This window comes from Marmota marmota, unplaced genomic scaffold (genome assembly GCF_001458135.2).
Source record: "Marmota marmota marmota unplaced genomic scaffold, marMar, whole genome shotgun sequence".
NCBI classification, from domain to species: Eukaryota; Metazoa; Chordata; class Mammalia; order Rodentia; family Sciuridae; genus Marmota; species Marmota marmota.
Genome location: NW_026000206.1, coordinates 4634486 through 4658806, shown reverse-complemented (window position 1 = coordinate 4658806; position 24321 = coordinate 4634486). Strand labels below are relative to the sequence as shown.

The 24321-nt window shown below is 47.4% G+C and overlaps 1 protein-coding gene across 24 annotated transcripts in view; it reads right to left on the bottom strand.

The window, feature by feature from the left end:
* The window catches only part of Tacc2 (transforming acidic coiled-coil containing protein 2), a 176474-nt gene extending 156392 nt beyond the window's left edge, over positions 1 to 20082 (bottom strand). For 14 of the 24 annotated variants that reach the window (XM_048791320.1, XM_048791327.1, XM_048791333.1 and 11 more), the window contains exons 1-3: positions 19613 to 19769; positions 17456 to 17553; positions 8482 to 8541 (exon numbers count right to left, since the gene is read on the bottom strand). In XM_048791320.1, the coding sequence (XP_048647277.1) occupies positions 8482 to 8541; positions 17456 to 17488 (93 nt within the window). In that variant the 5' untranslated portion in view covers positions 17489 to 17553; positions 19613 to 19769. The other 10 variants (XM_048791339.1, XM_048791341.1, XM_048791340.1 and 7 more) reach the window with 8 other exon arrangements.
* Positions 20083 to 24321: the final 4239 nt, after the last annotated feature.

The window sequence follows — 24321 nt, the reverse complement described above, 5'->3', positions numbered from 1 at the left end:
TTTTTTTTTTTTTTTTTTTTTTTTTTTTTTGTATCAGGGGCACTTAACCACCAAGCCATATCCCAAGCCCTTTTTTATATTTTATTTAGTGACAGGGTCTCCCTAAGTTGCTTAGGATCTTGCTAAATGGCTTAAATTACTGACGCTGGCCTTGAGCTTGCAATCCTCCTGCCTCAGCCTCCTCCGTTGGGATTACAGGCATGTGCCACTGAGCCTGGCCAATCAGTTTCTTTAAATTCTGGAAAGATGTCAACATATCCAGCGGCCTGACAGACACAAAGGACAGATGGAAAGAGGAGGTGGAGGGGGAACACAGTGAGGGCTGCAACCTGACCTGTCTCGAAAGAAAACAGGGAGCATCTATGCTTTTTCAGCGCGTCCCATCTTGCTGCTAGAAAGCTAAGAGGCAGGAACAACACCAGCTATCTCCAGCAGAAACAGATTCGGACAGAGTTAAAAGCAACAGGGCAGAGGATGTGGCCCAGGGCAGAGTACGTGCTTAGCATGCGCAAGACCCTGGACTCCATCCCCAGCACCAAAAATAAATCAACCAGTGGCACGCTGCTCTTTTCTTTTAAATCTTTTTTTTTTTTTTAGAATTTTAATATTTATTTTTTAATTATTGGCGGACACAACATCTTTGTCTGTATGTGGTGCTGAGGTTCGGGCCCGGGCCGCACGCATGCCAGGTGAGCGTGCTACCGCTTGAGCCACATCCCCAGCCCTGCTCTTTTCTTTTAGATATCTATTTCTTTTAGTTGTATACAATGCCTTTATTTTTGATTGATTTATTTTTATGTGGTGCTGAGGATCGAACCCAGGGCCTCGCATGCACCAGGCAAGCGCTCTACCGCTGAGCCACAACCCCAGCCCATGCTGCTCTTTTCAAAGTGCTTTGAATCCCCTCTGATTCTTACAAAATCCTTGCTGACTAAACAGGTCGGTAAAAGAGTATTTTCCATTTATCAGATGAGATACAACTGACTTGCCCAGGTGTTCTGCCTTGAAATCTTCCTCAATAACACTCAACACTTAGCTAATATGTGTCTGCTGTAACAGCAAATGTATTACTGTAAACTCAGTGTGCAAGTACTGTTCTTTTAAGTGCTTTACATCTTTTTTAAAAAAATATTTTGTTAGTTGTCAATGGACCTTTATTTTATTTATTTATTTGTGGTGCTGAAAATCAAACCCAGTGCATTACACATTCTAGGCAAGTGCTCTACCACTGAGCCACAACTCCAGCCCTGCTTTACATCTTTTTTAAAAAATATTTTTTAGTTGTAGATGGACATAATACCTTTATTTTATTTATTTACTTTTACGTGGTGCTGAGGATCAAACCTAGTTCCTCATACATCCTAGGCAAGGGCTTTACCAGTGTGCTACAACCCCAGCTCCAGTGCTTTACATCTTTAAACTCATTTAACTCTTAAAACCCCACTTTGCAGATAAGAACATGCATCAGAGCACAGAGAGGTTAAGCACTTGCCCAAGGTCACACAGCTGGAAAATGGTGGAGCCAGGATTTGAACCTGAATGGGTTGACATCCAATTTATGCTGCTTTACCATACGGTGGAAATGCTGGCTTTATGGTCTCTGCCATCTTGTTGCTGTGCTCCAAGTAACTAAAACAAGTGGACATTTATGAATAATGTGGCACAACTGCCTAGATTTGATGCCTAAAATAGTACCTGGCACAGAAAAGGCAGTCCATAAATATTGGTTGAATTTATGAAAAAAAGATTCTCATTTGGCCTGGCAGCCACTTCTGAGCCAAGGGGAGCACATGCAGCCCTCGGGTGCTCAGTTTTGTCCCACCTCCTGCGGTGTCTTCAAATCCTCTCCCGTTTCCCCAGCCTCTCCACAGTGCTAAGCCTCAGTGCTCAGTGCTCGCTGGACCCTGTGGTGCCAACAGGCATCCCCACACACCAGCACGCCTTTCTAAAGTGCCTCTTCCACACTCCACACAGCAGGCAGCAAACCCATCAGCAGTGCCCACGTGACAAACGCACTTGCCCAGTTGCTTCTTCACATCTTTGCTGCCACTGCTTGAGTAAACAAATGCCTTTCTTTGGCTCTGGAATACTCCAGAGCCCTGAGCAGATTTTAAAGCAATCTTTATCCAGTTATAGCAACATTCTAGTCTTGAAAAATACCCTGTGAAAAGCCAATGTATTTCAACATTAAAAAAAAAAAAATTCACCAACCTTACTTACCTCTTAAATATGCTCCATCTCTCTGGCTCATGCCAATAAGACTAATTAAAGCATGACTCATTAGCATAGCTAGGGCTCCCCACCTCCTCCAGGCTGAAGGAGCTCCTTGGGGCAGCCTGAGCTCAGGTGCATGCTGGGAAGTAGAGCAGAGGTCATCCCCATGGCGCTGGAGTCGGGTTTCAGAAACAACTGCCAGGCTGGCCAAATATGGAGGGAGAACACATGCTCCGTGCTCCAGCCAGCAGGCCGCCCAGCTTCCCTGTCAAGGGCAGCAACTGCTCACCAGGTCTGCAAGGTCATCCCAGATCTTTCCTCACCTCCAAGAGAACAGGACGGACAGACCTACGTAGGCCGAGAGGACACCCAGCCATGGCCAGTGGGCACTTCCTTTGTCAGGCCAGCAAAGAGGAGCCCATACAGTTGGGATTTCAGCCCTCAGATTGGACACTGCCGGATCAGCGGACGAGATGAACTCGCTCTGGAGTGAGAGCGAGCTGGGTTGAGTCCTCACCCTTCCCTTAAAAGATGGAGAGCACAATGACGTGGAGTCTGCAGGCTGAGCTGATGGTGCCCGTGTGTAAGGGCTGAGTAGGTTCTGGGTCGACACCCAGAATTAAATAGGCCACTTTCAGTGGGAAGCCGGGGAGCTTCTGCAGGGGAGTCTGGACCATCTTTGCAACTTGTCTATCAATCTAGAAATATTCTGAATAAAAAGTTTATTTTGTTAAAAAAGGATTTGGTGGGGCTGGAGTTGTGGCTCAGTGGGAGAGCGCTTGCCTAGGATGTGCAAGGCACTGGGTTTGATTCTCAGCACCACATAAAAATAAATAAAATAAAGGTCCATCAACAACTAATAAAATATTTTTTTTAAAAAAAGGATGTGGTTCCTACCCTCACAGAACTTTAATGAGTGGATGCGTTCTGACTGCTTTGTCTGTAGGGGAAAGGAAACTTTGGGACTTCAAGACCATGCCCGGTACTGACATCTGGAATGTGTTTGCTATATTAGAAGCAGCCGGGTTCAAAGAGGGCTAGCTGAGGGCAGAAAACCCTGCCCCATACGCCCTAGGACAGATCCGCTCACCTCTTGGAGCCTCTTTACCGTCCGTGGTGGCAGGAGCACCTCCTAAACCTGGCAAAGATGTGCACACACAGGAGGGAGCTGCTGCCGAGTGGCCGGCAGTGCACTGCTAGGTCTTCTCCAGCACACTGGACGCCAGACCGAAAGCTCCGTTCTGCCCTCTGGAATTCCTACATCCCCTCCTTCTCAAGCTACGGCAGTAGAAGGCTTGACTCAAGGTCAAGGGGCAGGAAGCCCAGGGAGGTGCTCCCACAGCTCAAGGTGGACTGCTGATGTGCATGTGGGCTGACACCTCCCGGGCTGCACTTGTAAGAGGGGATCAGTCACAGGGCTGTTTTCAAGGTCAAATAAAATACAACTTGCACATCACTTGGCACAGGGCTAAGCCGTGGTAGAAATCAGACATGCTAGTGATTATTACTATAGGAAGAAACAGACCCAAGGCTCCTTTACTGAGAGCCCCAGTGGCTACTCCAACGAAGGACAAAGTAGTCAATCAGGCCCTCAGAAGAGGCACCTGGCCTGAGCCTGGACCCAGGCTATTTAGGTGAGTTGGTGACTGTGCCAGGGACAGTGATCCTGCCTCTGGACAGGTGTGATGCCTCTACTGAGAGATTCTCCATTGTTATGAATATGGAATCGGTGCTAACTGTCTTCTCACTGGATTTCTTTCCCATTACTGTCCTACCTGCTGTCAGTACCTGGGAGAAAAGGCTGCCTATTCCGCTGGTAGCCCAAGGCTGTGGTAATGTGGATCTCCTGGGTCCCCCAGGCACGAAAGAAGGCCCTTCTGCTGACTCAGCAGGAGGCATTTGCAGCCGTTGGCGACACACCCACAGTCACAGGCCCTCTATCCCTCAAACAAACAGCACACAGCCTGAGGGGCGAAGGCCGTCCTCAGGCTGCAGAAGCAGACCCCATTTCCTCCCCATGGCTTTCTTTCTGTCTCCAAGCACAGGTGTGAGGGAGGCAAGGCCCCAGGGAGAGTGGCCTGGGCCAGGCTGCGCTGTATCTGAGGCTGCTGGGCGTGTCTGGGAGCAGCCTGCGTGTCAGTCACTGAGGGACAGGCAGGACTGGGCGGGCAGCAGAGGCAGCCCAGGGGTGGGCAGAGAGCAGCGTTGGCTGACCTGGTAGAGCAGGCTGCAGGCTCAGTATGGAGCTCTCCCCTGCCACTGGCCTCCCTCCCAACACAGAGCAGAGACCAAAGCTAGGATCTCAACGGCGTGTGGCTGATGAAACAAGGAATAACTGTGACCGGTCAATGGGTCCCGAGGTGGAGCTACTAAAATTGGCTTTAAGTGGCACCCCTTTCTCCAAGAAAAGTCTTAACTGAGCTTCTCCAAAAATCTTCCCCATGGCTGATTTGAGGACTATCAGCAAAAGAGTCTCTGCAAAAGAGTTCAACAAACTTCCTATTTTCGTGTCGCCCTGTTTACTTGGCCACTGGCCAGGAAGATACCAGCAGTCCAGGGGCTGGACACCCCCTTACTAGTTTTCACAAACAAATCCAGTAGAGTACTTTGAAGAAGTGTGCAAACAAGGCCTCTGGCCTTGAGCTGGGCTTCACAGAGATGTCTACATTTTTAAGATAAGTTACCAACTGGGCTCCATGGTACCAGCTGGCAGGGGGAGAATAGAAAGGGGAGAAGAAGCTCTCCCCTTCTCAGGTGTTGTCCTTGAAGGGTTAACTTGCCCAGAACAGTGAAAGAAAAAGCTGCTTTTATGTGAACTTCTGCAGACTGTGAACTTCTGAGCCCCTCCCCTTGCATGCTGGGTACAAAACTCTGAAACTCCCTGAACTCGGGGTTCAGGGGATTGATTGATGACAGCAAAAGCTGGGCCCTCTGAACCTGGCTGCAGCCAAATAAAACTGTTTCCTGCTGTCTTCCGTGCCTTGCCTCGTTTCTCGAGGAACCAAACTGTCAGTAACTCACCCAACCAATGAGCTGTTGCCAAAGAATTGCAAAAGCAAAAATCATCAAAATAATCGGCTGGCCTGCTGCCAAGAGGCTCAGAAGAGAGGTCCTCTCATCCTGACGTCCCCTCTCCCCTCCACGGCTGCCTGAAGGCCCCACTGGGGCCCCTTCCAAACCCCGAGCTGCTCTGTCCTCCATCTGACTGTCTCTTCTGACCTTGTCTCTGCCCCCAGATGGGTCATCCTCCCCCCCTCCTAATCGCTCAAGTTCTTCCCACCTTTCCCGGTGCCTGGCTGACCTCAGAGCCCACTCACTGAGGCCCTTTCAGATATGCTGATTTTTCTTCCACATTCCAGAATTTCAGGGTTTGGAAAGTGAACCAGAGACCCTGCTGTCCCTGATGTTATCACCAAACTGTCTTGTGTCTTCCCCCCTGAGGAGCCCAGAGCCCCTCTACTGCCCCAACACCAGGGCCCGCTGCCTTTCATTGCCTTCATGGGGGTGCCACCCGCCAGTTCCCTGTCACACCTGCTGTGGCTTCTCAGGCTTCTACTCTCTACTATCCCAGGACCTCCACTGCCACCTAGAACAAGGGACTACAGACTGCATGCTTAAAAACAGAGAAAATGTCCCACTTGATGTTATGCATTAGCAAAAATCTTGTAAAAATCCCCAAACAGAGGAAAAAGCAGCAGTCCCACCCCCAGCTCATGTAGGAAATGCAATGATGCTTGCCTATGAGCTCACTGTCTGCTCTCCCCTGCGGAAGGGAAGCTGTGGCTGGGGAGATGGTGGCTGAACCATTCAGGTGCTAGAATAGAGCCTGATAAGCAAATTTTTATTAATTTAACTCATTCTTAACTGATGCATAAAACCAAAAACCACACATACTAATGGAATACTATATGATTTTTTTTTTTTTCTCAGCCCATATTAGGACTGATTTTTTTGAGAGAGAGAGAGATGAGAGAGAGAGAGAGAGAGAGAGAGAGAGAATTTTTTAATATTTATTTTTTAGTTTTCGGCGGACACAACATCTTTGTTTGTATGTGGTGCTGAGGATCGAACCCGGGCTGCACGCATGCCAGGCGAGCGCGCTACCGCTTGAGCCACATCCCCAGCCACTATATGATGTTTTAATTTATGTATATTTTGACAGAGCATTGTAGCACATGCCTGTAATCCCAGCAACCCGGGAGGCTGAGGCAGGAGAATTGCAAATTTGAGGCCAGGCTCCGCAACTTAGCAAGATCCTGTCTCAAAATAAAAAATAAAAATGTGGCTCAGTGGTTCAGCAACTGGGTTTAGTATACATATTACTGTTTGAATCAGGGTAAATGTATCTATCTCCTCAGACGTTTGTCATTTTTATATGAAAGCATTCTAGCTCTTGGAGAGGTGGAGCTTCTTCCTCCCATGTAAGTGTAACTCAGTCCCCACTGATCAACCTCACCCACCCAGCCCCAGCCTCCAGCAGCCGCCTTCCATTCTCAACTTCTATGAGATCATCTTCTTTAGATTCCTCGGGGGAGCTCACGGGCACTCGTCTTTCTGTGCCTGGCTCACTTCACTTAACACAATGATCTTCAGTTCTCTTCATGTTGAATTAAAACAGCTTGTTAACTTGCTGGCTTATTCGCCAGCAAGTCCAGCTTGTCTGGCTCCCTGGCTGGACATAAGTTCCACGAGGCGGGGACCTTGACTGTCCTGCTCCCCTTTGGAACCTCAACACCTAAACCAGCACCTGCACTCCAGGAGCAGGAGCTTTTGGCCGAGCCCTTGAGCTCTGCTGCAAAGTGCTGTGTGGTCCTGAGCCAGCCAGTGCCCCTCCCCTGGCAGGGAGCCTTGGACCAGGAGTCCCCAAGACAGCCTCTTGTCCTGAGGCAGTGGGCAAGTTGACCTCCTGACTGACACTCAAGACAGAACAATGACGAGGATGGCCTGATCAGGGCTTATATCCACCCTGATTCCAAAGGTTTTCTTCCAAATGTCTTATGACACACGGCCACATAAGGCAAACTGGGCTGCTGACCCGAAGTCTCCCCTTCCAACAGCCCTGTTGAGACTGGGCCAGTCCTTGAAGCAATGTGGGAGGCCACCAGATTGCCCAGAATCCAGTTTGAACACCACTGGCCTGGGGGCTGGAGTTATGGCTCAGTGAGTTATAGCATCTGTGAGGCACTGGGTTCGGTTGTTAGCACACATTTATACTTATATTCTTACCACATATAAATAAGTGAATAAAGTAAATGTCCATCAATATCTAAAAAAAAATATTTAAAAAAACCCTCTGGCCTGGCCGTGACCCCTGAGGACCAGGGTTCTAATTCTCACTCCTCCACTCACTCAGGGGAGCAGGATGATTGGCGCCCGAGCCTCTTTCTTCACCTACAAATAGATAGTGACCAGCCTGGGCCTGCCCATCTCAAGGGATTGGGGGAGGCCAAATCAGGCTGGACCCTCACATGTGTTCAAAGGTATCACCAGACTTCGTCATTTCACAACCTCAAATGTCACTCCCTGCTGGAATAGGCAGAGACTCGAATCCATCAAGCACCCCACCTGGCACTGGCTTCAGGGTGGAGCACCTGTTAAAGCAAAGAGCACATCACCTTGATGACTAAGCCAGACGCACACAAGCCTAACAGGGACTTCAGAGCAGGCAAGCAAGGAGCCGGGGTCTCACTGCCTCCCCGGCCACACCCACAGGCACACGCTGACCCCAACAGCCTCTTCAGGAAAACCACTGTGACATGGAGAGCCATTCATCTGGTGGATGGCAAGGACCTTGGGCAAAGCCAAAGCGGTGAGCTCAGCTAGCTGCATGCCTGCATCATGACGCTGAGGGTGGATTTTCAATTTAATCTTTTTAATGACTAATTCGTTTTGCCCATTGGAGGCAAAGATGGGGCCATTACCTTATTCCGGGCCTCACTCCAGGATGACAGATATCAAAGCAGAAGAGCGTGAAGCATTGGTAATGGCTCCCAGGTCTGCGTCCCAATCCTCTAACAACAGCAGCCTCATTCCTCAACTCAGAGCACATCAGCCAAACCAGGTTGGGAATTCGCACACCAAAATGTTATTTCTAAAAACCTAAACATATATTGCTCATTTCTACTGCTTTACAACTTACTAGGGGTCTATGGGATGGCAGGGAGAAGGAGAAACCTAAGTATTCAAATGCACACGCACACCAGATGTCTGCAGCCACAGATGTGAGCAGGGCTGAAAGCCACATGCAGGGCACCACACATCCCATACCTGCACAGCGTCAGGGTTCGGAGGCCACAGGACAACGTTACGCAAGTTGGCGTCCTCCTGCTGAAAGCCAAGGGTCCCAGGTTAAGACAGGCGAGAGGAACAGAGACCTGCAGGGCCTCTGGCTTCCACTCCAAGGCCCCAGGTGGGCAATGCACTCCTGCGTAGCCTGTTCCCGCCCACCCTGCCGGTGGGCACCCAGGTGGAATCAGACAACAGAAGGAGAGGAAGCCCAGTACTGGGCTGGCTTGTCCCTCATCTTCTGCCCTGGTGACACAGCTGGCCTGCAAACCTGCTCCTTAACCTACAGACAGGAGATTCCTCATCTCACGTCTTTCCTCCCAAGTTCCCTTGTAAGCAGGCTGTAGGGACCCCCAGGTGCATCTTCACAGATGAAGAGCCTGCTGGGAGGAATGGGGCCTGGGTGGACCCCCACTGCACATGGAGCCAGAGAAACCAGCACAGAGGCTATAGTGACCGTCCGGGTGAGAGGGGAGAGGTTGTGGGAAGGACGAGGGGAAACCTTAGATAAGACGATGTACTGAATCAGTGTCACCTCTGTCCTCTGAGAAACTGCTCCAAACTCTACAGGTGAGCGGGCCTCCCTGTGCCCTCCAGGGCTTGGTGCATGACTTGGGCTATTAGAGGGTCCACATTCTGGGCACAGTGTTTGATCCCAGGGAAGGCACACGACACAATCAGGGCTGGTCTAATTCCTTAGGGAGGCCAAATCAGGCTGGACCCTTAGTGGGCAGAAGCATGGGGACCTGGAGTTGGGAAGGGCACATTTTCTCTTCCTCCAGGCCCTTGAACACTGAGGAATCACAGAGGCAAATAAAGCAAGACCCAGAGAGGAGGGAGCTCAGGTCATCTTTGGAAGCTGTGGACTAAGCCAATGCGTGGCTGAAGCTGTGGACTCCCCATTTCTACCAGCCAATGTCGCCTGTCTCTGCCCACCATCACTGGGGGTGGGCTTCTGTCTCCTGTAGCCCCCCAAAGTCCTAATCACACAAAATTCAGAAGGCTAAATACCCAGGCCATCAATTAATCACAGGGTGACACAGCAGATGTGGGGGTGGCAGCATGCAGTGTCAGGGTGGCCTCCAGATTCTGGTCTTAGATGGCAGACCAGATCCTGGTGCCCAGGAGGGAGAGCACAGGAGGAGAAGCAGGATGGGGGAGGGGGACACTGAGTGGGGTCTGAGGAACTCGGGTGGCTGCAGAGACCCGCTGGGTGTGCAATGCTCATGACGGGAGAGGCTGGAGATGAAATTCTGCAGAGCCAGGAAGGCAACCCTGACACTCAACAGGGCCCACATAGCGGGGAGGCTGGGGTGGGGAGCTGGCAGGCCTGGGGAGCAAGGGGTCAGCAGAGCGGGATGAGGGCATCTAAACCCACACATGTTTACCTTTCTGATTTGTAAGGTCCTGAGGCATTAAAACAGTCATAGCTTGCAAGGCCATGGTGAGATGGGCCCTCACACCCTGAGGAGAGCGTGGGAGGTGGGATCCCCTTTATGGAAAGCATTTTGGCAAATGTGCACACAGCAAGAGCCTTGCGAGAGTCCTCACCCTTCACCTGACAGTGTCCCACTCTGTGAGTCTCTGCCAGGTGACAAAAGCCACCCATTCTAGTCAATGGGGAGAGAGTTAAGGCATCTTCACTTTGCCTGAATTCAGGTCAGAATGTTGGAGGCTAATTTATATATATATATAAATATAAATAAATTATGGTTCGTTTGAGCCATTAAGGCAGAGACCACTCCTCTGGGAACTCCTGGAATGAAGTTCCCCAGGTCGAGAATGCCCAGATCATGCTCCCCAGAGATGGGGGTAGCCTGCCAAAGGCCAGTCAACCTGTTTACGCATACCCCTGCCACACAGAGAAGCAAGCACCGAACAAGACCCCTCCCACTGAACCTTACCCCCACCTTTGATGCATTCCCCCTTAAACACAGAATTGGGGCCCTCTTCAGTTGTTCAGTTCCAGTTCTATCAGGGCTGGAAGACCCAACAGATGCTCCGCTTTTTAAATATAATCTTTGTCTTTGTCTTATTTCTTACTGATGATTTCAGACTTTTTATTTTCCCGGGCGGCTCACACCTCCTGAGCAGGAACCTGCTCTGTCGGGGTGCTGGCCATCCCATCATATCAAAATTCATCTCCACTTAGGGAAGTTTACCCACCCCCTGAAGGAGTTCTGTTAAAGCAGTCAAGAAGGCAAACGCTCCTCTGTTCTTGGCACTGTTGGGTCTCTGTGCCAGACAAATCCGTCCGTGCTGGGGGAGACGATTCTGAGCATTGTTGGATATTTTGCAACAGCCCTGACCTCTGTCACCTAGATGCTAGTAGCCCCTTACATCTCAGACGTTATCACCAAATTGTCTCCAGACGTTGCTAAAGGTCCCTGAAGAATGAAAGTCCCTCCTTGGGTCAGTACTGCTGCTCTGTCTAGCTGTGGGGACTTGAGGGAACTTGAACCTTAAATGGAGTCTAGGGGAACCCAGGGAGGGCTGAAGCCAAGCCCCTTGGTTTGTTAGTGAGGAGTGAAGGCCATGCTCAGGACGTGCCCTGTGCCGCACCTACCCTTGGAGGGCTCTCTGTGGGTGGCTGTGCCTGCTCCACACCAACACAGCAGGGAACAGTCTTTCAGGTGGAGACTACAAGGAGGGGACCTGAGCTGACCCAGCCAGCAGCACCCTTGCCAGGTCCACAGTGTCCAAAAATAACCGAAACTGCTTGCCAACTTTTTTTTTTTAATGTAAGATTTATTTTACCCAATGTTTTAGAAAACAGGAGTAAGCACTTTTCAGCTCATTTGGTGGGGCTAGCGTTACTCTGACACCAAAACCAGACCCCAAAAGAAATCGACTCAGCAACACTTCTTATGAATTTAGGTACAAGTTCTCCACAAAACATTAGCAAGTTGATGCTAGCACGTGTCAAAATAATTATGGACCACAACCAGGTGGGACTTATTCCAGGTGTGCAAGGCAGGTTCCACATTTGAAAATCAGCCAATGTCATCCATCATATCAACAGTCCAAAGAAGAAAGACACTATGATTATTTCAATTGATGCAGAGAAAGCATTTGATAAAAACCAACACCTGTTCATGATTTTAAAAAATCATAAGCAAACTAGAATAGAGAGGAACTTCCTCAACTCGACAAGGGTGTTTATTAAAAAACCCTGCAAGCTGGGTACAATGGCACAAGCCTGTCATCCCCGTGTCTCAGGAGGCTGAGACTGAAGGATCATGAGTTCAAAGCTAGCCTCGACAAGGGCGAGGCACTAAGCAACTCAGTGAGACCCTGTCTCTAAATAAAATGCAAAACAGGGCTGGGGATGTGGCTCAGTGGTCCAGTGCCCCTGAGTTCAATCCCCAGTACCAAAAACAAACAAACAAACAAAAAAAAACCCCAAAACAAAAAAAAAACACCTTGCAGCTTAACCCTGCTTAATAGTAAAGACTGAATGCTTTCCCCTTGGCAGTGGAAATAAGGGAAGAGAAGGATTCCTCTCTCGCTGCTCTTAATTAACATAGCACTGGGAGTCCTCGTCGCTGTATTAAAGAAAAAGAGAAAAGAAATGAAAATCATGGAAATGGAAGAAAAGAAACAATATAGTCTCTATTTGCAAATGACATGATTGTCTACATAGAAAATCTGAAGGAATCAACAATGCTAACAAAATAGCCCCTGGAACTGGTAATTGAGCTCCTCAGCTGTAGAATACAACATCAGCACACTAAATCAAGGCACTCACCATAAATGTGTGGACACCAAAGTGACAAACACGAAGTCATCTATAGTCACTCCAAAGAAAATGTTCTACTTAAGTAAAACTTATCAAGTCGTGTGTGGGTCTGTTCACTGAAGATTACAAAATGATGGTGATGAAAAGAAATAAAGATGACCTGAAGAAACGGACAGTCCATTGTTCCTGGACTAGAAGATTTGGCCCAGGAAAGAAGTCAATTTTTCTCCACTTGATCTAGAGATATAGTATAATTCCTATCAAAGCCCCAGAAATCTTTTTTTTTTTTTAAAGAGAAAGAGAGAGAGAGAGAGAGAGAGAGAATTTTTTTTTAATATTTATTTTCTAGTTTTCGTCAGACACAACATCTTTGTTTGTATGTGGTGCTGAGGATCGAACCCAGGCTGCACGCATGCCAGGCGAGCGCGCTACCGCTTGAGCCACACCCCCAGCCCAGCAATCTTTTTTTTGTATACATAGATCTATTCTAAAATTTATATTAAAAACCATAGGTTCCAGAATACTGAGAACAACTTCAAAAAAGAATAGAGTGGGAAGAATCACTGCATCTGACTTTGAGACGTGTTCAATAGCTAGAGTAATTAAGACAATCAATGAAGTAGAGCTGAGAACCCAGAAGCAACCCACACAAATATGCTTAACTAATTTTTTTTTTTTTTTTGGCACTGAGCCACATCCCCAGCCCATTTTACTTTTTATTTAGAGACAGAGTTTCACTAAGTTGCTGAAGCTGGCCTTGAACTTGCAATCCTCCTGCCTCAGCCTCCCAAGTTGCTGGGACTACAGGCAGGCATCACCACGACCAGCAGTTTAGCTGATCTTTCACAAAGATACAAAAGTAACTCAGTAGAGGAAGAATGGTCTTTTCAACAAATGGGGCTGGAGAGACAGACAGTAATGGGCAAAACTACAACAAACACCAAGAAATGAACCTCAACCTCGAGAGAGCAAGATAAGCCCCAAGAGAAAATATTTACAAAAGACACATCTAAAAGAGAACTGCTATCCAAAATATACAAAACCTCTCAAAATTCAGCAATAAAAATGCCAATGACCTGATTAAAATACACCGAAGACTTTAACAGATGCCTCACCAAAGAAGATAGAGAGAAGGCAAGTGGCCCATGTGGAAAGATTCTCCACGTCATCAGGCATCGGGGAAATAAAGCAATAATGAGATACCACGACACACCTACAAGAATGACCCAAATCCAGAATGCTGGTGAGAATTTGGAAGAATCCTGTGTCAGAAAATGTGTCACAGCTTTCTATTGCTATGACAAAATGCCTGAGAAAAAGAACTGGAAAAGAAGAAAGATTTATTTTATCCTGGTTTCTGAGGGTTCAGTTCATGATCAGTTGGTTCTCTTGCTTTGGGCAAAACATCACTGTAAGGAGCAAAAACTACTCACCTCATGGCAGCTGGACAGGAGAGAGAGAGAGAGAGAGAGCGAGCGAGCGCTTTTATAACAAAACCCTTCCCCACACCATTAAGCTCCAAAGTCATAAGTGGATTAATCTACCCATGAGGTCAGAACCCTCATGATTGAACCCCCTCTCAAAGACTCCACCTCTGAACATGGAGCCCTGGGGACTAACCCTTCAACACAGGAACACGGGGGACATTTAAGATCCAGACCATAACAAGAGCCCTCATTCACAGGCTGGGGGGATGCAAAGTGGCACAGCCACTGTGGCCTGCCTTTGGCAGGTTCTTACAGAACCAGACACCCTCACTATGGGACCCAGCAGCCCACTCCTTGCTATCTACCCAAAGGAGTTAAAACTTACGTCTCCACAAAACCCGCACATGGATGTTACTGCATCTTTATTCAAAATTTGGAAGCAACCAAGATGTTCTTCAGTAGACAAGTAAACTCTAGCAAATCCAGCGCTCAGAAGACACCAGCACCCAAGCCATGAAAAGACACAGAGAAATCTCAACCACATATTGCTAAATGAAAGAAACCCATCTTAAAAAAAAATACTGCATGATTCTGACCATAGGACATTCTGGAGAAGGCAAAAACTATAGAGATGATAAAGAGCACAGAGACCTTGGGGCAGTGAAAATACTCAGTGTGATACTATAAGGGTAGATACGTGTCACACATTTGTCAAAATTCATAGATGGTTCAACATCCAGCCTGAACCGTCATGTCATCTGTGACCTCTGGGTAATAAGATGCCAGCGTAGGTTCATCAGTCATAATAAATGTACCCCACTGGTACAGGATGTTGACAACGGGGGGGCTATGTTTGTGTGGGGACAGGGTGTACATGGGAAATCTCTGCACCTTCTGCTCAATTTTGTTATGAACCTAAAACTGCTCTAAAAAAGAGTGGGGCTGGGGATTGAACCCAGGGCCTCACACATGCTAGACAAGTGCTCTATCACTGAGCTACATCCCAAGCCCAGTTTATTAAAGAAAATAAGCTTCAACCTAAATTTAGCACCTTACACAAAAATTCACTCAAAATGGATCATAAACTTGAACATAAATGTAAAATTTATGTAAAAATTTTTAGAAAAAAAATAGGAGAAAATCTTCAGGATGTAAGGCTAAGCAAAGAACATTTAGACTTGATACCAACAGCACTATTCATGAAAGAAAAAACTGATAAATTGTACCACTTTAAGATTTAAACTTTTGCTTTGTAAAAGACCCTGATCAAAGGATGGTAAGTTCCAGAATAAGAGAAAATAATTACCAAACCATAATCTAACAAAAGACTAATATCTCATCTGTATAAAGGATTCTTAAAACCTAATGCTAAAATAACAACAATAATACTGATAATCAAAATAGAAAATGAGCAAAAGACATGGACAGAATGTATCCAATGGATACATTCTAAGACCACAGTGAATGCCTGTAACCACGGTAATACTGAAATCTATATTTACTATGCTTCTCCTATACATATATACCTATGACCAAGTTTGATTTACAAATTAACCATATTAAGAGATTAATAGCAATAACTAATAATAAAATACAATTATACAATAAATCATAATGTTATGTAACTGTGGTCTCTTTTTCACTCTCTTCTTTGTGATGTGAGATGATGTAATTTTCTACATGATGAGAGCAAGTAAAATGAACAACATAGGCATTGTGAAATATCATTAGGATACCATGTAAGGGTTATTTGAATACAAGCACCAGAGTACTATGACAGTTAATCTGATAAACAAAGACACCACTAAATGACTAACGGGTGGATAGCATATACAGCATGGATACACTGGACCAAAGGATGATATACATCCTGCACCAGATGGTGTGAAATTTTATCACACTACTCAGAACAGCACAAGGTTTAAGACTTATAAATTATTATTTCTGGAATTTGTCCATTTAATGTCTTTAGGTCATAGTTGATCACAGATAACTGAAACTTTGGAAAAAGAAACCATGTCTAGGTCTGGGGATATAGCTTGGTTGGTAGAGTGATTGCCTCGCATGCACAAGGCCCTGGATTCAATCCCCAGCACCACACACACAAAAAAAGAATCATGTCTACAGATGGCAAATAAGTAAATTTTTTCAACATCATTATCCATCATTGCAATGCAAATTAAAACCATCATGAGATCACACAACACATCTAAGAGACTGGCAGCATCAAATAGGGATAACACCCAATGATGGTCAAGATGCAGGGAAACTGGATTGCTCATAAGTTGGTGGTAAGAATGTAAAATGGTACAGTGACTGGGAGAAAGCCCAGCAGTACCTTATAAAACTAAGCATGCACCCATCATGTGACCCAGCAATTGCTCTCTTGGGTATTTATCTCAGAGAAATGAAAACAGCAACTTTATGAGAAGTGACCCAGTTTTGCTTCAATGGATGAATGATTCAAGGAACTACAGCACCTCCATACAGTGGAATACTATTCAGCAATACATACAACTTGGATGACTCTCAAGAGAATTATGCTGAATAACCTAAAAGGTCACACATTGTATAATTCTATTTATATAACATTATTGAAATGACAAAATAATAGAAGTAGAGAACAGATTAGTGGTTGCCAGGGTCTAGAATGGGAGACAAGAGGGAAACTGGTGTGGCTATAAAAGGGCTTTCAGAGGAATCATGTTATAATACTGTGTAGTAGTCTTGCAAGATGTTATATTTAAGGGAAACTGCGTAAAGGGTACATGGGATCTCTCTGTATTATTGCTTAAAATTGCACGTAAATCTACCATTATCTCAAAGTTTAATTTAAAAAAAATTTAAGACTTCATAGAAAAATAGGGGCTTCTGGCTTATTTTAAAGAAACAGCCCTGCACAAGGAGGAGTCATCCCACATGGTAACCATCAGCTGGAATTGACAAGAACTCATTTCAGCTGCTTTGGGCAAGAACTCGCCTGTTTGCCATAATGCCCACCTCTCCCTATTGTCTCACACCCACACCAATCGTTTCTTGCCTAACCATAAAATCCCTGGACTTTGCCACCTTTTCTTTTGATAGTTTCTGTTTTCCTGCTTGAGAAAAGAAAATTGTAGGGAAGAAGGTGGCAGAGGGAAAACAAATTGCAGTAGGTTGGCTTTGGGATCCAATTTTCTCATTCAAAGAACTCAACACCATTAATCCAAAATTTCCACTCCATGTGAGCGGAATGGGAAAGGGTGTCTCCCTGATTTTTCTCACCAGGACATTGTTAATATTCTCAGACTTAAAATGGATCATGATAGAATTTGGATAGATTCTATTCCCAGCCTTAGGCAACATCCGGCAGTTAAAAGCCCATTCCTCAATTGTGGAAACCTTGCCTACTATGAGAACAAGAGTTTATATTTCATCTGCTCAATGCAGATCGATTTTAAAATCATGTTTAATGGCCATGGCTCTATTTAAGGGAAGATTGGGAAGATTTTTAACCTCCTCCACTAAATCCATGTTAAGTTGTTGAGTGGGCACAGTCTGGGCAGTAGTGTGCCAAATTCTCATTATGTCAATTTTAGAAGCTCAGAATAAAACGGAAAACTAAAGTTCATGGCTTATAAAGTGAGAGAATTTGAAAATGCCATCAACAAGCCTCCACGGTGCGTCTAGGCATGAGCCGGGGCTTTGCTTGGCCCTTCCTGGGCACAGAGGAGGCGCTGGGGAGCAGGGAGGAGTGTGGTCAAGGTCAAGAGAGCCGTGCGACTCCAGGGAGGAGCTTCCCCATACCCACCTGGCGCTCCGAGGTGCTGTTCTCGTTGCCCATGGTCACTCGGGGAGTCCAGATGTCTTATTTCCAATGAACGTCCCTCAGAATTTTGTCAGGGGCGACTGGAAGAAATGAGAGGGTGTCAACAGGTGCAGAATGGAAGGAGCGCTGAGGCTTTCTGTGTCTGCACCTCTCCCCGAACTCCAAAGCCAGACGATGTGAAAGGCTTATCTCTGTAGTCACATCATGGAAAATTACTTTTGAAGGTTTGCTTTTGCAGTATGCCACCCAAGCTCCTTTCCCAGTCGGGGCTGCTGTTCCCTCCCCACCCTGGGGTTGGCAGACCTGCTGGGAGGCGGGTGGGCGCGGTCTGTCTGGCCCATGCCAAGCGCACACGCAGACGTCTATACACAAACAGCCAGCCACACAGGGCCTGTGGGCCGAGGGCTGGAGAAGCATTGCTCATGGAGTGTTTGCTGTTTCCAACTGTGTTCAGCTGGGGAATTCAGCATGACGGGTTCTCACTGCTGGTGACAGCAGAGCTGGGTGCCCAACATTAGCAGGTGTGAAACCCACTGCTCTCAACAACATATGGTCTTCGTAGATTTTACTCTAAACACTTGTTTCACCAAATCAGTTTCACTTCTACACACATTTTTACGAAAGCAGAATGGTTTCCTCGCTGAGGAAAATAAGTAGTTGGGAAATCATCACGGAAAATTGCCAAGACAGCTGGAGTCCTTCCCGGTGCTCACTCACATGGTGAGCTGGTTTGTTTATTCAGGATCATTGTGATGCTGACGCTTCCCACACACTGAGGTCATGCACCCGAGTCCTGATACCCTGTCACACAAGCAGGAAAAGCCCTCATCTCCACTTTTCTCAGGTGGAGAAACCTAATTTACGAAGACTTAGACACCAGAGACCTTTAGAGCTAGTGCCTTAGAGACATCTGTCTAACCCAGTAGGGACACTGAGGCTGGAAAAGGCAAGGGGCCTGCCAAAGACCCAGGTTGGGGAGGAGAAGAGCTGGAAATTGAACTCAGCCTCTTGCCTTCTAATTCAAGATTTCTCCCCCCACAGGAATAGGGCTTTTATGGTATTATTTCGCCCATTGGTTTTCTTATTCATTCAACCAACACCAAGAGAGTAGTTAACATGAGCTATATAGAGTAAACATTCACTGGAAATAAGACATCAGTGTTGTGAGTAGGCCCAAGTAAAATGCCTCCAACAGAAAATCCCAACCGATGTCACCCCAGTCCTCAAATCCCCTCACCCCTAACTCATTGAAATGGTATGATCCCTTATGAAATTCATGCCATTTGCTGTGAACACACACACACAAAAAAAAAAAAAAAAATTCAGGCTCACTTATAGAATGTAAAAATCTTCAATTACTTAAATTTGATCTCTAGGCACAGTGGCACATGCCACTGCAATTCTAGCAACTCGGGAGGCTGAGGCAGGAGGCTCACAAGTTTGAGGTGGCCTCAGCAATCTAGCAAGGCTCTAAGCAATTTAGTGAGACCCTGTCTTAAAATGAAAGATAAAAGGGACTGGGGATGTAGCTCTGTGGTAAAGTATCTCTGGGTTCAATCCCCAGTAGCCCCCCCAAAAAAAAAAGATTAAAATTGATCACTTCAGTGTATTTCTTCCATTCATTTGGAAGATGATTCTTCCAAATGTTGAGTGTTACTGTTATTAACTTCCCTGCATCCATCAAGTTGAACTGTCCAAAACGATAGTTTCATATAATCCAAAGTGATATTAATTTTGACATTGATTCACCAGATAAATTCAAAAATTTTATTAAAAACTGGGTATCTGAACTAGGTTTTTTGTTTGTTTGTTTGTTTTCCTTTTCTTTTTGGTACCAGGGATTGAACCCAGGGTCCCTCAAACACTGAACCACATCCCCAGCCCTTTTGTATTTTATTTAGAGAAAAGTTCTTACTAAATTGCTGAGGCTGGCTTTGAACTCCCAATCCTCCTGCCTCAGCCTCCCCACAAGCTGGGATTATGAACTAGGTTTCTGAACAGACTGGAAAGAATGGCCAACAACTGGTGAAGTGTAAGCTTCAGATCCGCAGAGGGAAGGCCAGGCTGCATCTGGAATCTCTGCACCTAGCAGGGTTCCCAGCCAGGAAGGGGGTGGCAACCCTCTGCCTTCTCACTTACCTTTGGGGCCGGCCTGGAATTTGGACTCTACCTCCAGAATCTGCTTTCCAGCACCTGGGCTTTCTCCTCTTCGACTCAGGGGCCGAGGCCCTGAGCCACCCCAACCAGCCGGGCAAACAACCTGTCTCCACCCCTGTACCGGCACCAACCAGCTGAGCCTCCTACCTGGGCCTCGCCCGGGAGATTAGACAAGCCTTCCTGCCCACATGGAATCTGGCTCCGCAGCCCTTCCCTCCGGCCTTTCACACAGGATTTTCCCGGTGATTACATCAGCGGGGCTCCTTTCAGAAGAGGCTTATCTACCTAAAGCAGCCCCTGCATCTGATTGGCTGCACCCAACAGCTGGACGGTCCTGGCCCAGAACCACAGGCCCTTACGCTCTCGGCGGGATCGGCCTCTCTTTCTGGGAAGGAGTCAAAGGCTCAGCGGGCTTCTGCTGTGCACCTGGGGAAACTCCACTCGAGTTCCGCGGAGAGCCAGGAAACTTGTGGGAAGGTGCTGACGCGGCAGCCTGGCACCTGTAGACGGGGCGGGTGGACCGTGCGCACCCAGGTGTGGCTGGAGTTTCTGGAGGGAAGCTGTAAAAGGCAGCAGGCAGCCCGCCCACTGGGACCCCCGCAGGCACCCACCCACGACCCTCCCTGCACCCCCTGCCTGCTTCCCTGGATTCCTCCCCCCATTGCCCACCGGGCGGGGGGGGCGGGCGTGGCAGAGCTTTTAAAGGAAAGTTCTGCGGAAGCCTGGACTTCGCCTCCAGGTAGGAGCACTCCATCTGAAGCCACAGGGTGCATGATTCTGTTCACATGCGACATTGAGAATAAGAAAATCTAGAGAGGAGAAGCCAGAGTGGCCAGGGACAGAGGGAAGGAGAGTGACTGCCTAAGGGGTACCTGTGCAGGTCCTGTTGTGCTGTGATGAAAGTGTTCTAGAACTAGCTGGAGAGGGCGGCTGCCCAGCGTTGCAAGGGCACTAAATGCCACTCAGTTGCTCACTTCAGAATGGCTGATTTCATGTTATGTAAATTTCATCTTGATTTTTAAAAGCATGTTTCACATCTTGGGGTTCTGCATAAGATATTGTTTGGAAAAAAGATTCCACCACTAGACGAAAAAAGTTTGGAAAACATTTCTTCTGTGTTTATCAACATGAGGTTTCTGTATGGTTAAGGTTTGGAGGGATGAGAAAAAAGAATGTTTGCTTCCACCCCTAAAAATCACAAGAGAATTTTTCTAAATTAGAGAATCCATTGAAGCAAAGGATCTTGGGTGAGCCAGTTGGGAATGAAGAGGCAAGTCTTCAAGGGGACAAACAGGGACTAAAGAGAGAAAGCCCTGAAAAACAGAAGGGGCAGATTGGGGGTTTGCTTCTGAAAAGGGTTTGGGGGAGAAGCTGGCCAGCCAGAGGCACACCTGGACTCAGAAGGTGGGGCACACGCAGGGTCCAGCCCTCAGGTGTGCATATTTTTGTGATGTCCGTTTGCTCCACAGTCCACCCTGAAGGTTCTCATGGTCAGCTCTGCAGCCAGCACAAATCCCTCAAGTGATTGGGGTTTATAGAGGCAGGAGGGCTGCGTTCTGGGCCTGGGTCAGATCTGGGATCCCTCCCGCATGCTGGCTTCCAGAACCTCCTCAGTTCTACCGAAAATGAGAGGCCTCTGCTCCTTACCAGCAGCATTTATTATCATTACTGTCACTGCCTCTGGGCTGCTCTTTTGTGAGCAGCCAGCATTTCTTGAGGATTCACATGCACCTGGTACTGTGCTCCATTTTACATGGAATCCTTGTAGCAAAGCAATGAGGGCAATGAGGTCAGACCTATCGTCACGCTCTAGCAGATGAGGGTCAGAACCAGATCGTGGCCAAAGGACACACATCCCACCAAGGGGGTGGGGCTTTCTGTTCCTAGCCCCTACCCCTTTCTCCCATCACACGAGGGCTTGTTTCCCAGGTAAATTTGTGTGTGTGTGTATGTGTGTGTAGTGCTAGGGATTGAACCCAGGGCCTCAGTTGGTAGAGTGCAAGGCAAGCACTCTACCAACTGAGCTATATCCCCAGACTTCCCAGGTAAATCTTGCTGCACACACAAGCTAGTCGCCCAAAGAAGGCATCTACCTCTGAGGATTCAAGTCAAAACCTTATTTATTGACATCCTCAGGGAAGACCTGCACTGAAAACTCACATTAACCCAACACATAGGCGGCCGCACACGGGGCTATTCTCTCAACCAGGCTACTTGTTTATCGGCATGGAACCTGGATGGCAAGCCGACCAGGACACTCAAGTTGCCAGAACTGCAGTTGGTCCCCTAAACAGGATATACAGTTACAGGATCCCGAGGAGGACGGTGGGTGTGGAATCAGAGACGGGTGTCAGCTGCAGGCAGAATCAGCTCTCAGCTAAGGTGTCTGAAGGCACCACCACCCTTCTATCACGGCTCTTGAGCACAAACAACTGAAATTCCTCTGGCCAACTCAAACAGAAAAGAGGCTCAGGGGCGGAAATCGGGCAGTCGCTGTCGCTGAGGGAAGCCTGAAGCACCAGGCTCAAACCAGGCGGGGACAGAGGCCTCCGGGCAGCTGAATCCACTGCCAAGGCCTTGCCAACGAGGGGCCTGCCTGGGCAGCTCCCACCGCTGCCCCAGTGGCAGCTGCTGGGATCACTGGTGGTGCCTCCCACCCCTGGACACAGCGCTAGTGCCACCATGACTGCTGGACCCTGGGCATTGCCTTCAACCTCTGTCCTACCACTGCTGTGTTGTCCCCCACCAGGCACCAGAGACTGTCACTGCCAATGGGAAGAGCAAAGGAATACACAGACTTCTTGGTTCCCGTGCAGGGCTGGGGCTGTGTCTTAGAGGGATATGCTGACCAGGCACAGGGGACAGGTCCAAATGCAGGGCATCAGAGATTCCTGAGTGCTCACAACCCCCTTTCCAATGGCGACTCGTGGACTGGACCCCAACATCAATCTTTGCCACGTGCCATGGTCTGCAGGTATCTCCATGGCAGACCTGCTCCCCCTCTCCAAGCTGGCTTCCTGTGACCTCGACATCATGCAGCTGGCCAGCTCCCCACGTGGATGTGAGTTGGCTTGTCTATTTCTGGGACAGCCCACTTCAGTGGCTATAGAGGGCTATGAGGAGAACCGGACCCCGTGGCCAGAGGGTGCAGTGTGAATGTCAACGCCTGCTCCCTTGGTGGACAAACTCTGGCAAATAACTACACTTCTCTGTGTTTGGTTTTGTTATTTCTGAAATGGGAATCATAATAATCCCTACCTCACTTGGCTACCGTGAGTTAATTTCCATAAAGTTCTTAGGCTAGATTCAGTGCTCAGTAAACTGTCGACTGTTACATTATTGACAGTGGGTGTCTTTGGAGCCTCCAAGAGATTAGTCTCTCCCTAAAACAAAGCTTCTGTTGCTCTCTCTTTATTTCTGCCTAAAACCCTGCATCCAGACACTAGTGATTAGAAATGGGTCTCATCTGCAATAAAAGCACAGCTGACTGATTTGTGAACTGGCAGAAAAAAATGTTTGACTAAGAAAATTTATAGTGTAGGCCCAAAGAGGGGAAAGTCTGTGGCTTCAGGAACTTTTTTTGGGGGGATGGGGGTATTGGGGATTGAACTCCAAAGCACTTGACCACTGAGCCCCAGCCCCAGCCCTATTTTGTATTTTATTAAGAGGCAGGGTCTCACTGAGTTGCTTAGCACCTTAATTTTGCTGAGGCTGGCTTTGAATTCACAATCCTCCGATCCTCCGATCCTCCTTCCTCAGCCTCCAGAGCCACTGGGATTACAGGTGTGCACCACCATGTAGGAACTTTAGGAACTTTTGACCTGGCCATTTACACTGAAATACTTGCTGCCTCCAACACCTCCTCCCAGTCCAGTCCCCCGCTGTGGTGTTGTTGGGCAGCAGATGTTAACTTAGCTGGTCACTCTGTGTCCCTGGGGGGGAAATGACTCTTTAAAAAGAATCCAGGATGTAGGCTTTTAATTAATTCAAGGTGGTTGGCCACAAATAAGGATGGACTCCCCAAGATTTCTTCTACCTAGTTATTCCCTGGACACTGCCTGGACAGTCAGGTCAAATGGAACTCTTTCCTCCAATCAATTTTAAGCTAATCTTAATATAATTTAAAAATACAAACATAAAATTTATTTGTTCCATATTTTAGAAGACAGTTGTGGGCTGGGGCTGGGGCTCACTGGTAGAGCACTTGTCCAACATGATCAAGGCCCAGGTTTGGTCTTCAGCATGGCAAAAAGAAAGTTGTTTGAGAGTAATTTTATTTGTTTTCCACTGGTGTGTTGGTGTCACATCATCAAGACAGGTGGCTCTGACGTGGACTGGAGATGAGGTAGTGCAGGTGCCCTCTCATAGATGAAAAAACAGGCTGGGGTTGGGGGTGGGTTGCAATTTGCCCGGTTTCTGTCCCCCACACTGTCCTGTGAGAGCAGCCTAGTGATGATCTGTGGGGACTTGTTGATATGTTAGGTAATCAATCATGGTTTCTATTTGAATTTTATTCTCTATAGAAAAAGAAATCCCTCCCTCATTTTGTGATGTGCTAAAAATGTGTCTGTTTCAAGATTTGATGACTTCTGATATTTCTTCTGCATAGAATAATAGAGATCATTTAGTGTCAGGGGAAGAAACCTTGAAGGTTTTGGAAGGAGATCCTTCCAAACTTCCTCTCACAGAGG